General features: G+C 35.7%; 1 protein-coding gene across 4 annotated transcripts in view; it reads left to right on the top strand.

Moving 5' to 3' along the window:
- Positions 1–14,196, top strand: part of LOC113235189 (teneurin-m) — a 504,828-nt gene that overhangs the window by 110,863 nt on the left and 379,769 nt on the right. For 3 of the 4 annotated variants that reach the window (XM_026470804.1, XM_026470802.1, XM_026470801.1), the window contains exon 2: positions 13,994–14,038. The exons of the other annotated variant lie outside the window; for it this stretch is intronic. In XM_026470804.1, the coding sequence (XP_026326589.1) occupies positions 13,994–14,038 (45 nt within the window). The remainder of the gene's footprint in view (positions 1–13,993; positions 14,039–14,196) is intronic. 4 annotated transcript variants of the gene reach the window in all.

The following is a 14,196-nucleotide window of genomic DNA, read 5'->3' as shown; positions in this document are numbered from 1 at the left end:
ATGGGCACTACCACTGCGCCCGTCACCCTGAGACATAAGTTGACAAGTCCTATGTGTCTGTAATTTCACCAGCACCCTTACCCTTCCAAACCCGAACACTGTAATTGTCACATTACTGCTTGGCAGCAGAAATAGGTAAGGTGGCAGTACTTCCCTGGACGAACTCTTTCACAAGGAGCTCTACTGCTAACAAGTAGTTTGTAGTCGGTTAAAAATTAAGATATTTTTGATTTTTATTTCGTAACTTTTGGCTTGACCTTTTCGAGTCCTTTTTGATGTGTATGCCAAGGTCGATCTTTGCCCCACGTGTCCCTCAACATTGACTCTATAAAATTCTCGTATTTCTAATAACATTAATTCCAGATGACCAAACCTAATAAAGTTTTCTATCCCAGTCACCACATTAACTACAGCCTACACAAAAATACTACATTTTATGGCTCTGCAACTAAGATAATTACAAAATATCGTAATATACATTGTCCAACTTCATTAATTTGCAGCTTAATACCCACAAAATAAAGTTCATAATCATCGTGGCACACTTTTCCGTACTTGTTATTTCTTATGACTAACAAAAAAATCATGACCAGCAACTTCACCACCAATTATCGCATTACACGGTCATCGATTAAACAACGGGTAAATTGGTTAAAAACCGTTATTTGTTACTATAGTAACGCAATGAACCCATGTTAAAAATAACAACGTTTTAGTAAGTTTTAATAGCTATAGGTAACTGTAATTTCAATGTTATTTATTGGTTTGTTCCGTTAAAGTCAGAAAACTTCGTTTTAAAGCTCAACAAAAAAGATAATAGTTGTAACTTTGAAGCCTTTGTCTGTGTGTTTAGTTTAGTAGCAATGGAGCTCCATGTGAAAGAGTTCGTCCAGGGAAGTACTGCCACCTTGAGCATTACTGTGTTCCGGTTCTGAAGGGTGCTGGTGAAATTACAAGCAAATGGGACTTGTCAACTTATGTCTCAGGGTGACGGGCGCACTGTCAGTGCCCCTTAGATATTTGTCATTATAATATATAATTTTTTATACAAATACGTTACAATAGTCATGTCAGATAAAGCTCTGAGTGGCACAGCACCTGTTACTGACAGACGTCTGGCTTACCATCAGGCGCATGACTTGTTCGTCCGTCACTTGATATTATAAAAAAAGAAAAAAAATGTGAAAGCTTTTTAGCAATATTAGATTAACATCGCTTCAACTGTGTAAGGATCTCAGTTGTAAGATGAATATTTATTTTACTCCACATATCCGACTGATTTGAAATTTGGTATAGGTACTCTTGACATAGATTATACTATACTAGTACAGATATCCAATCTCATACAAAGAAAAGTCGCAGTTATAAAACTCCACTTATTCGAACGCTTATTTTGATTCTTACTCTAATCAATAGATGGTACTAAGTAAACCCACGATTCGATTGTAATAATTTTCGAAAAGGTCAACAGATGGCAGCTATTAATGCGTTTTGGTCAAGTTTTGCTCTTGTTCAGTCGTTGATTATTATATACAATGACATTTAATAAAAACACAAAGAAACTGAGTTTGTATTTTCAATTTTTTAAAGTCAGTATTTATACGTAACTCAGTTTCGTGAATAAATTCAAAGAAATGCCATGTATGCAATTTTTTGCAAACACACTGAACAAAAAGTACACCATGTGAAAACCCTAAGAACGTCATTTTACTGTTTTCGCCAATTTTCATGGTTTTAAATGAACATTTCTAATGTTTATTTAAATATTTTTTAAATAAACATTTTTTATACACAAATAAATAAACATGTCATTTCATTGACAACACATGCATGAGTTAACAATGAAATTAAATAAAATCCGATATCATTATCGGTATTATTTAAATATATTACATTCCTTTTCCAATTAATTTCATAATATATGAAAATAAGTCCTCATATAAAAACTTTCTGTACTGATAACCACGATACAGGCCTAGACAATTGTGGTTAGCTATGTATCACAATATTATGTGTTGGACAGTTAACTAAACATGTTTGTGTTTGTTTTATTTTCTTGTTTTCGGACGCATGGATGTGCCGACGGAATGCATACATTTGCTTAAATATTGCTATAATAACCAAGTAAATCAGGTGAGATAGACAAGCAAGGTGTCCGATGATTACCGACTCGATTGCGGTGTGAGGCAGGGGGGCTTACGTCACCATTGCTTTTCAATCTTTATATTAATCAGCTTTTGGATGAACTCGGCAGCATGCATGTTGGTTGCTTTATTGATGATATATGCGTCAATAATATCATTTATGCTGACGACATGGTGCTGCTGGGGCCGTCAATTAATGCGCTCAGAAAATTACTCAAAGTGTGTGAGAGGCATGCAGCCAAGCTTGGGCTGAAGTACAACTCAAAAAAAAGTGAACTGCTTATTGTAAAGGCAGGTAAATGCTATCCAGATGTTGTACCATCGTTAACGCTTGGTGCCACGCCTCTTAATAAATTTGATAGGTTTAAATATCTTGGTCACGTTATTACTGACAGCATGAAAGATGATCTAGATATTGAAAGGGAGCGCAGAGCGCTGGCTGTGAGAGGAAACATGAAACAAAAGAGGTGAAAGTTACGTTTTTTAAAGCTTTTTGAAAGTCAACATATTCGAGTAGTCTATGGGTTAGATATACACAGCGTACATACAACTCAATATGAGTACAATACAATAACATCTTCAGGATGCTGTTGGGACTGTCACGGCACTCCAGTGCATCCAGCATGTTGGCTGAAGCGCGAACAAATGACTTTTATACCATTAGGCGTAAAAAAGTGTCGTCTCTGCTAAAGCGAGTGCGTGACAGTGGCAATGGCACCCTGAGGATGTTTGCCCATCGTTTTGTACAATTTTAAAGTTTTGGGTAAACATTACAATTGGTCAAATTAAGTAATAATTGTGCATTTTCTAAATTTTAATATTTAAATTTTCTGTCAATATCTCAAAATTCAATGCAATCTAACATAGTTCTGAGGTTTTCTTTCGTAACTAACACCATTATCTTATGGGCTATGGCCTGAAATAAATGGTTTATTATTATATTATTTAATAATATTCTGTATGGTTTGTTGTTGCTATCAGGACAGTCTGCAGACTATCCGACTCGTTTTTTATTTGTGTAATTGTGAAATTAAAGATCAAATTGGCTTAAAAAGTTTCTCAAAACATCATTCACTGATAATGCAATAAGGAAGTCATAGCAAAATGTATTTTACGACTCACAGGTTAAAGGTTAAGTTTGCTTAACACCTTTCATTACATTGTGTCGATACGATCTCTTTCATCGCCATCCCACCTTTTTATCACTATTTTCTATGCTTGCTGGCCACCTATTTTGAAATTTTGTGTCGTTCTTAAATTCGTTTTTTTCTTCGTCGCTTACTTTAGTTCTTTCCATGGCCACTGTCTAATAAATTTCCGAAGCGAACACACGTGCTCGACTTGACATGAAATCCTGACCAGCTAAGTCATGTAACCGAATTGCAAAGCATAGTATTTCTAGAAATTATAGGCCCGTTTGGGGTAAGTTCCTTTTTACCATAACCTGTATTTATTAAAGTAGGGAATGTTTTACACGATTGTACCAGTTTTTATATCATTTTGTTTTGTTACAGCCTTTACGTATTTAATTTACCTGTTCTTTACCCTTCCTTCTTTTACTTTATTTCTACAATAAAATTCAGATTCAAAGACAGACTCTTGAATTTATTTAAGCGATGCCCGTGTGACAACACTAATCTACTCAAAAACAAATAGGCAGTTCGGGAGTTAAATATTTAGGACGTGAATCTGAAACTGTTACACATCGCTCTTTCGAATGTAACTCCAACTTTGCATGTGCACTCAATCCGGACAACGAACGGGTCACGCACGAGTGACCACAAATATCATTTTGCTATTATTCCATCGGCTGCGCCCTGTGGTTCAGATATGATTGCTCTTCATATTATAGTGTTTTTGTTTATTAACATTAATTTCCTTATTCTGCGGTTGAGCCATTTTTAAAGGAAACGATGTGATATCTTTAGAGTGAAATGTAAAGCAATGCACAAACGTAGGGGAACTTATAAAAAATAGAAAATATAAAAAATTCAAAAATAAACTACAACTGCCTCCATGGCTGAACGGTTAACATGTTGTTCTGCCACGCAGAAGTCCGCGTTCGATTCCTGAGCCGGGAGAAATATTTGTATGGCCTACATTCATTTCTCTCATGAGGTGTAATTTGTGGTTGTCTACTTGCGTCCATAGCACCCACAATACAGGGTTTCCCTAGTAAAGGGCTATGAGTGTTTGTGTTATTTATTATTCAGAAGAAGCATAAATAAAATATCTAAATCTTATAGTATAACGCCTTGTATTCTTTAATTGGTAAACATAGGCAAATATTGGAGGAGTTACCTTAGCTTCGTGCAAGCATTTGCAGTATAGGAAATCCACATCCTCAAAACAAACTGATTCGAAATCCTACCTTCGGATTGGCAGGCGCATTAGAAGAGGCTCGTCTGGCCCCGCACCCCTTCTCCTCGTCTTTGATAGTTAATTAAACGTCAAGCTGGAAATATTCACGTCATTAGGAAAACTCTGTGCAGTCGTGGCCGGAAGAGACGACGCCCCCCTTCGCTATTTCCGCCTATGGGGGAGGTTGGTACTATTGGTTTCCACTTTCTTGCATTTGAAGTTATTTTTGAAGAGGCGAAGAACTCTTGAATTTCCTATTTTACAGAAGCTGGTGACAAGTGACACGTTCGTTCACAGCAGTTGCAGTGCCAGCCAGAGCTTTAAATCTCAAAAATCTGATAGACATTGCCACCGCGCCCTTTACCTTAATCATAAGTTGACAAGTCCCATGTGCCTTCTTTTCACCAGCACGTTCACCCTTCAAAACCGGAGCGAAATAATGGCCGAACTCTTTCACAAGGATATCTTCCGCTTCTATATGCTGTAAGGCATTCTAAACCGTAATTACGGCAATTAGGATTTTTTGTATGATACCAAGTAACGGGACGAACAACTCCTGATGGTAAGTGACACATTTGTCAATGATAGTTACGATGCCACTCAGACATTGACTTACAATTATATGGACGTCGGGTCCGCGCCAAAAAGTGTCCGAAGTTATAGGGCGTTAAAATCGTATACAGAGCGTCATTCACGCTTTAGTCTTCGTTTATTTGACTGACATCGAAGCAATCAAAATTAGACAATACTACGATGACATTACAATTTAAATTCAACGTTTTAGCTTTTTCATATTCCTTTACATGTCACTACGTTTAAATAGGTCGACTTGGGACATTTTTTCCTGGTTTTTGTATTAGACCCGTCGTCCATTTATTTGTAAGTCAAAGTACTCAGAGCTTTAAATCACAAAGTTCTGAGAGACATTGCCACAGCGCCCGTCAGCCGGAAACATAAGTTGACAAGTTCCATGTACGAGAGAAACAAATGTAGGCCATGTAAATATTTTTATTCCCGGCACGGGAATCGAACCCGGGACCTCTGCGTGGCAGTCCAGCATGGTAACCGTTGACTACGTGATATACGATGCAAACTTTGTATGCCGAAGACAGATCACAGTGATTTAGAATTCATTCTTGTAACGGTTTTGTAATGTTGTATGTCACAAAAAAATTATTTAATGATACAATTATATTAAACAATTTAACCTAAAAATGAAGGCAGTAACAAAAAACCAAGGCGAACAAATCGAGTTAACATAGTGACACAAAATTTTCGCGAAGCAGTTTTAATATATCCATAATTCAATGTAGGTTTTTCCATTCCGTTCATATTGAAGTCGAAAGTTAACATTGTAACAACTTTAACAGTAAATGAATTGTACGCAATTGTTGAATGACTATAACTTATTATTACAAATTCAAGGAAATGTTTACGAACATAAGTTACTAACAAAGCGGGAAAACTATTTTAAAAATGGCAGGTTTTTGTAGTTAGTTTTTATACAAATTAATTTTTATTTTTAAGTGATTATTAAGTTTTGAGGTACTTAATTATTTGTTACGTTGATGGCTTTACAGCCAGTGCTCAATAAATTAATAAAAAGAATTAAAAAAAATATAATACAGTTTACATACTTATGTATCTTTTATATAATTATTAAAACAAAGATCGAAAACGCTGAAAAAATGTTTTCGATCCAGCCGGTTTCGAACCGACGTTTTCTACGACGCTATACCAACTAAGCCACGAAACGAATTTTTATTTGGTTTTTCAATGACTTTTTAGTCGTAGCGCCATCTATGAGAAATCTATGAAAGTTTTATCACCCAGTTAGATACCTTTACAGCTATAGCGTCTGGAACGGTATGCTAGAAAAAAAGTGCTCTGATGACATGTAGTTTTACCAGCACCCTTCAATCCGGAACGCAGTAATGCCTACATTACACCTCGGCGGTAAGAATACGTGTAGCAGCAGTACTTCTGTGAACGAATTCTTCCACAAGTAGCTCAACTGCTACTGAATTGTTTTACGATCAATAGATTTGTACTACCAGCTACCAGCCCTGGAGAAAGATGTCGCTAGTTTGTTATAATTATTAATAATTATAACAAACTATGTATTAATACAAAGATCGAAAAAATCTCAGAAAAAAGTCCTTCGATCTGGCCGGATTCGAACCGACGTCTTCTAGCATACCGTGCCAGATCTGTATAGAGTATCTTTTATACTGTTTTTTTAACCTAAAAAAATAAAAAAGAATCACGCACTGCGCTGAAAAAAGGAGCGGACGACTTGGCTGTATGGCAATGACCTTTAGTCACTTCGACGTTATGCTATACAGTCGTCAAATATTTGACAAAAGTTTAACATAGCGATAAAATACTGATTTTCATACATATTTATACTGGAGATCGGATAAAATCTAATTTCAGTTCAACATTTCCGAGCATGTTTAAAAAAACATTACTTGTCATAAGGTAATTAGAATGTAGGCTATAGATAGAGTTGACAGCTAAGTTTTTCCTTGTGAATTTCTTTAATCGTAAGTGCAAAGAGAAGTGTATCGATATTTGTACAAAACAATATACGTAAACCAATTTCTATTTATATTCACACGATTGTCCAATATCAACTTTAACGCGTGTAATAAAGCATTTGCAGAAGCTACATAAACTATTGCTTTTTTAAATTGTCAATTTGAACGCTATCTCAATGACGCGAGATACCTACGTATTTCCAACGTGTCACACCACACTAGACCAGGTAGTGGTAAATGGGACCAAAACTGAGGCAACCTCTTTCCAACAAAAAGAATCATCAAAATCGGTTCACAAAGAAGAGTTATAGCGTAACATATCTGCATGCAAAAAAAGAGTACAGTCGAATTGAGAACCTCCTCCTTTTATTTGAAGTCGGTTAAAATATGTCCACAAAGTCACTTGACACAGTGCTTGTATGTATTTAGCTGTGCCCACCGTACAATGTCAGAATAAACAGTAAATACATTTTCCTTCTAAACCCATATTTTGTTCATAACAACAATGTTACTGGGATTTAGCATTTCGATGCTTGACCGCAGAGTTCCATTTCGGATTCAATTTGAAGTCAGTCATTTGAATAGCAGTGAGATATCACCGGATTAGAATGCAGAAATATTACAATGTTATACCAGATCACAAGGATAATATAACTGATTGTTTTGAGGGTATTGTTTAAATTTATTTATTACTTTTGAGAAAGACGATTCAATATCGTTATAATATCCTGTCTTTTTAGGATTTTATATCTCTGTTTCTGCCAATTGTCGGCCAAATTGAAACCACTTTATAGTACTCACACTCTCATAATACGATCGCGTAAAATATCGTTTGGTTTTGCCACGGAATAAAAAGCAATGGAAGTGCCATAAACCTCGGTTACTATAAGAACCGAAGTCGCTAAAACGCATACAAACAAAATGAAAATACTATGAAATCTTGATAACGATTAGTCATAGTTTCTAATTTAAAAAGGTGTAACAAATTCTGGATTGTTAATATAATTTAAACTTTTCCCAGTCGATATATCGACCTCTCCAACGTAAAGTATCGTATGTCGAAATTGCCAAGTTTACAGGGGAGCCTTTTAAAGTTCAGAATTCACTGATATTAGCATAACACGTGACTTTAGCATTTCTCAGTTTTATTCATCAAAGCTCATTACTCACATAGAGTATTATAATATCCTAGATATCGGTTAGATGATCTATTAGATTATCATTCTATGTGAGTAACGAGCTTTGCCGAATAAAATGGATAACTTTAAAACGCTCCCCTGTAAACTTGGCAATTTCGACATACGATACTTTACGTAGGAGGAGGCGATATCTTTGAAAGTTCAATACCTTTATTGCAAGTTACGACGTTTTGATTTTTTAATGAAAGTTTATTCAACGTGCTGCCATCTTGCGGGCGGTTGCTGGACTACGACGAACGATTAACATCCGAACGAATAGATAATCAAAAATTTGAAAATTCATTAAATTAAAAGACTTACCGATAATTTGAAATACTACTTAAATAAATAAATAAATAAATAACGAACACACTCAACATAGCCCCGCACTAGGGAAACCCTGTGTCGTGGGTGCCATGGACACACACATAGACAAGCACAAATTACACCCAAACTCACGAAAGAAATAAATGTAAGCCATACAAACATTTCTCCCGGCCCGGGAATCGAACCTGGGACCTCTGCGTGGCAGTCCGGCATGGTAACCGTTCGGCCACGGAGGCAGTTTACTACGGGTAACATTTTTGGTGCTGCTATCATTTTTGCACTCCAAAACAGCACAATAAGGCTTTTTCTACAATTTAAGAGAATTTGCGCGAAAAAATTACAACCATACCATACAAAGCGAAAATGGCGCTCAAGTAGGTCTTTCGAAACTTTCGAGACCTATACTTGGCATGAGCCAGACGGTAACTACCACTTCTATTGTATTTATTGTTCTGTGACTTTTTTGCTCTACATTTCCTTGTGATGTAACGCACACAAATATACAGCGAAACACAATTTTGCCGCCGGACTTGAAAAAGACACAATGAAAAAATCCAATACGTGCCGACTAGGCTGTTGTTTGAAGATGAGTACAAACAAAACAAGCAAGCTATAAGTCCTTCATAGTAGTCGAAGATTTTCTACGATATTACGTGGTACTTACATGACAGCTGGCCGCACAGCCACTGCACATGCGCGAACTTGTGTTATAAGGTGAAATGTGGTAGTTGTTTTGTTTTGCTATTCTATGTAATTTTGGCACGTCCTATTTTACCATCTTTTTAATCGCCATAAGTTTTTGTTGTGACCCGGTGTGACCTTACTTGTAAAGTAATTGGTTTTTAGCGATTTTCTTTCTTTATTCATGTAATTTGTTTTGAGATAGTGTCATAGTTCAACAAGTATGTGCTTTAGCTGTGACCAAAAGCCTTTATCGTGTGTGTTTGCGAGTGTTTATTAAGGGCGAATGTAACAGGTTTTCTTTTAATGATGTAGTCATTGATAAAATAAAAGAAGTTAAGAAAGGGCGGTGTGTATCCGACTTGCAGTTATCTCAAACCAAAGACAAAATATCCACAGGTCATATTATAAATTGTTTAGATGATTGAGTGGTGGTGTGCACCTTGATAGATTATTTTGTTTTTCTTATATTTTATGCGCAGACTCTCCAAATTACCTATCAGTAAGCCAGTGACATTTTCCAGAAATAACGTTTGATCGAGTTTTCATAACCTCGAAAGTAATATTGAGAGGAAAATGTTATTTCTTTTAAACTTGCCTTAATCTAGCCGAACCCAATCGTGTCTTTGCGATAAACATCCAACATATCCTGAAAGAACAACGGTTTCGTTATAATTCGATTTTCTGTGTAATGAAAATTCGAACAAACGTCATTTCGGAAAAAAATTCGAGTTTGTGACAGGTTACGGCTATTTCGACTTAAAAAAACTTTCATATTTCAGCTAAAAGCATGAAAAGTTTGAAACACATTCATGTATCAGTGTATAACAGTGTAATTCACGCTGCAACATGCTTAATTTGACTTATTATTGGTAATTGCTTAAATTTGCTTTTTTAATTTTTTTTTAGCCTACCCTAAGTAAGCCTTGTGCAGGCCACCACAATACACCAACTTATTTTACAGTTCCGTAAACTCTAATTCAAATTGTCGTGTGAAACCAGAAAGCTGTACATAACAGCATTGTAAAGTTGTAAAGTATGCGTGCCACTATGAGCATCAATACGCCCGTATCATGCATCCGTTCACCTTGATGCTATTGAACTGTCATGTTCTCCTGGTACTTTGGTAAACTGCGCTTGTATTATTTTCCCTTAGATATTAAAGTATGTGTAGAATTGGTGTTCATGTCCTCATAAACTACACTTATGTAAGTATTCCTAGTAGCAGTAGATCTTTGTCCAAGCGTTTGTCCAAGGAAATAATGCCACTGTCCTATTTCTGGTGCTGGTGAAAGGGCAGGCACATGGGACTTGTCAACTTGTGTATCAGATAGGCGTGTAGCTTACTACCAGGTACACGATTTGCTTTGATTTGATGAGCCAACTATCTTATTACGAAGCCTTAAATAAAGGAGTAGAATTATGCCGAATGAGAAAACGGTTGTTTCAGAGGTTGACGGTACGAATCTGTGAATGCGAACAATATCACTCGCTAACAGTGAAGTCAGAAAACAACGTCTTCATGTCGAAGAAGGTTAGCAATCTACGAAAAACGTGTACTCAATCCGCATTGCGCCAGCATGGCGAACTGTGTCTAAACCCTCTGCATAGAAAAGCCAGTACCCGTGCTCTGCCGTCTGTCATACCAAACGTAATCGAAATTTTTAGCAAAATTGACTTTTTAACATACCTGGGATCAGCAAACCAAGATCTACAACACCCTTATTTAGTTTGAGTTTTATTGTTTTTTTTTTTACTTATTTGGCACAAAAACCAGTAGACAAAATTAATAAGTTTTAATTTTGTTAGTAATTTCTTTTACAGTAAATATGTAACGCTTGTGTCACCAACACCGTTCACCACTAATTACTACAAAAAACTGAGAAGTGGAAGAACATTTTTAATAGACAACTGGAGAATAAATAATTATAAAATAGGTATGTACAATACACAAAACAATGAAACTTTGATACAAAAATAATAATTATTATTATTTTATATGTACACATGAGTTATGTACTTAATAAGTTATATTGTATGACACAAGGTTCCAAGGCTAACATAAAAAGAAAATAAAAACAATAATTGAATACTAAATGACTTCATATTCACTATATTTTTAAATACAACAATTTTCGTTATAATTAAATTTTTATTGTTACTTAAAATCCGCGTAATTGACATAACCGAATTGTATGCATGAAGGTTGTTTCGAATATTTGTACATTAGTAACATTACGAGAATGCTGCTACATCTTTTAAAATGCCATAAAAAAGACACCAAACAAAATTCCAGTGTGACCATCTAAAACACTAAAGCAGACTATAAAAACAAACTTTATTTTCAATTTATCCCATAACTTCCCATAACATCCTTAATGGAGTACTTCAAACACCAAAAAGAGTTCCAGAGACACATCATAAACGCGAAGCGACCTCTCTTGACCCCTTTACGAGTCCAAAAGACCTCCTGATATGCGTACGTGAGGGCCCACAATGACCGCGATAAAGAATGTTCTCGCCCCGCACTCGCTTTCCTCCAACTACAAAATTATAATACGATTTTTTGTTTTGACGTACTGTTGTTTTATTGATACGCTTTTGTTTTGCTAACATAGCTAAAGAAATACTGATAAATTTTGTCGTCTGTTATTTTTTTAACGTTAAGCAACAATATGGCCGACGATATTACGGGTATGTGTAATAAATAGCCCTGAATTATGGGTTTTTGAAAAACAGATACCTTACCTTGTCTATTTCTGCCGCCAATCAGTAATGTAGCAGCATTGTTGTGTTCCGGTTTTAAAGGGTAAGGGTGCTGGTGAAATTACAGGCATATTGGACTTGTCAACTTAAATCTCAGGGTGACAGGCGCAGTGGACTGCCCCTCAGAGTGGCAGTGCAACTGTCATGGACAGGCGTGTAGCTTACTCTGTCCCGTCTCTTGATAGTCCCTTAGTAGTCGTGGTCAAATATATAAAGGCGCAAAATGAAATTCCAACGGTCCGTAAAGTATAGAATTACGTCATTACGAGAGTAAAATTAAATTTTCACCTCTAACAACGATGTTTTTTTTTTGTAAAAACTCTATAAATAAATAGACATTCGATTCTTTTGTCGGAAATGATTTTGAGGCTGAAAGTATACATTTCAACAATAGGATTTTATTCTTTTTTTTTTTTCAATTGCAGTTTTATTAAATGTATACAGCCATTATTTTATGCTTGCTTCGTCCAGTATGGCCATGGTTCCGTTATAGCCATTGACTTACAAATAAATGGACGACGGGTCTAATACAAAAACCACGAATGAAAAAATGTCCCAAGTCAACCTATTTAAACGTAGTGACATGCAAAGGAATATGAAAAAGCTAAAACGTTGAATTTAAATTGTAATGTCATCGCAGTACTGTCTAATTGTGCTTGCTTCGCTGTCAGTCGAACAAACGAAGACTACAGCGTGAATGACGCTCTGTATACGATTTTAACGCCCTATAAGTTCGGACACTTTTTAGCGCGGACCCGACGTCCATATAATTGTAAGTCAATGATGAAGGGCATTAAAATACGCATGTCACACAACCGTAGTTTTTATTTTTAATTCATAGATAAACTAGAATCGGCATCAGCTATCACATCGTTCGATAACAAGTAACGTGGGAAATTGTCAAAATTGTTTGCTATTGACATTTCATTTCGAATAAAACTTCATCTCGACTGATATTCGAATTGAGGTCCAATCAAATTGTTTTGTTTTTCAGAGATGTTCGAAATTTGAAATAATAACATCGAATTCAAAGATATTATGAAGCAATTATAACATTTTCACAGATAACAAATTGGTTCTAACAAAACAGTTTATCTTTATGCTGGTCGTAATTTGCGGTTATTGAACACATTATAGAGAATTCATGATATGTGTCTAGATAAAAATGTTTTAATTACTGATTAGGTATAAGACTTCCGTAGTTGGTCACTAAGTGTGTAGTTCTTCGTACAAAAATAATTTAAATATCGGATTTTGGCCCACGGTTTCTAGTTAGGAGTTTTATAGTCTCACAATATTGTTTGTTTAATTTGTCATTTTACATTATTTTATCATTTCCTTTAAACTTGCAAATTCAAAGGGCTTAATCGTTTCGCGAGACAGTAATAACATTCATTTCAAAACTCCACACTCAAGACACCATTACGGCAGAGTAAAGACTTACAGATTAAAATCAAATGCGGCGTGACGATCGTCCACGATACGTTGACGTTTGCGCGGGAATTTTGACGTTCCACGTAAGCCATTTTGGAATGTAAACCTTAGAACGCGCGTTTGAAAATTTAAATTCTTCTTTAGAAGTGGTAACACGTGTTCTCACGGTGAATTCGTGAGATTGTCAGAAAATGTCTACTGTTGTATTCACTTTGTACAAAGTTTCGTAAAGCATTATGAACTCTAATATAAACGTACAAAAGCTAGCGCTGTTAGTGAAACGGTAAACTTTATTTGGTAGAAAGTTTGTTCGGCGCACATGTTTAAACATTTTCTTAATAGTACCGACCACTGTTTAAAATAATATAATGTGCTGTCCTGTGTCATGATAATGGATTATCGTCACGACTTTTTGTCGAGCGCTACCATGAATGGAATAGTTTTTTTTTGTAGAATCGTGATGATACCTTGATTGGACAGTTTGTTGTAATAGGTTTTTGACTCCACAGTTTGACTTTTATGGACGTAGCGTAATGCCTAATCTGTTTTTTTCTATTTTCAGGTGAGTCGCAACAAAATGGGGATGACTGCAGTTATAGTTATATAAGTGAGTAGCAATTCACGTTTTTAATTTTGCCCTTAGCTTATGGAGAGACAAGTCTTCACCGATATGACGTTCAGTATGAAACGGTTCATTGAAGGAAATTGTGAATAATTAAAATATTCCGCTATTCGACGAATTAATAATGAGTTTATTCCGAATAC

The sequence above is a fragment of the Hyposmocoma kahamanoa genome, unplaced genomic scaffold (genome assembly GCF_003589595.1).
Source record: "Hyposmocoma kahamanoa isolate Upper Pololo Valley unplaced genomic scaffold, ASM358959v1 87, whole genome shotgun sequence".
Lineage (NCBI taxonomy): Eukaryota > Metazoa > Arthropoda > Insecta > Lepidoptera > Cosmopterigidae > Hyposmocoma > Hyposmocoma kahamanoa.
Note: the sequence above shows the minus strand (reverse complement) of the source record. Positions and strands in the feature narration are given on the sequence as shown.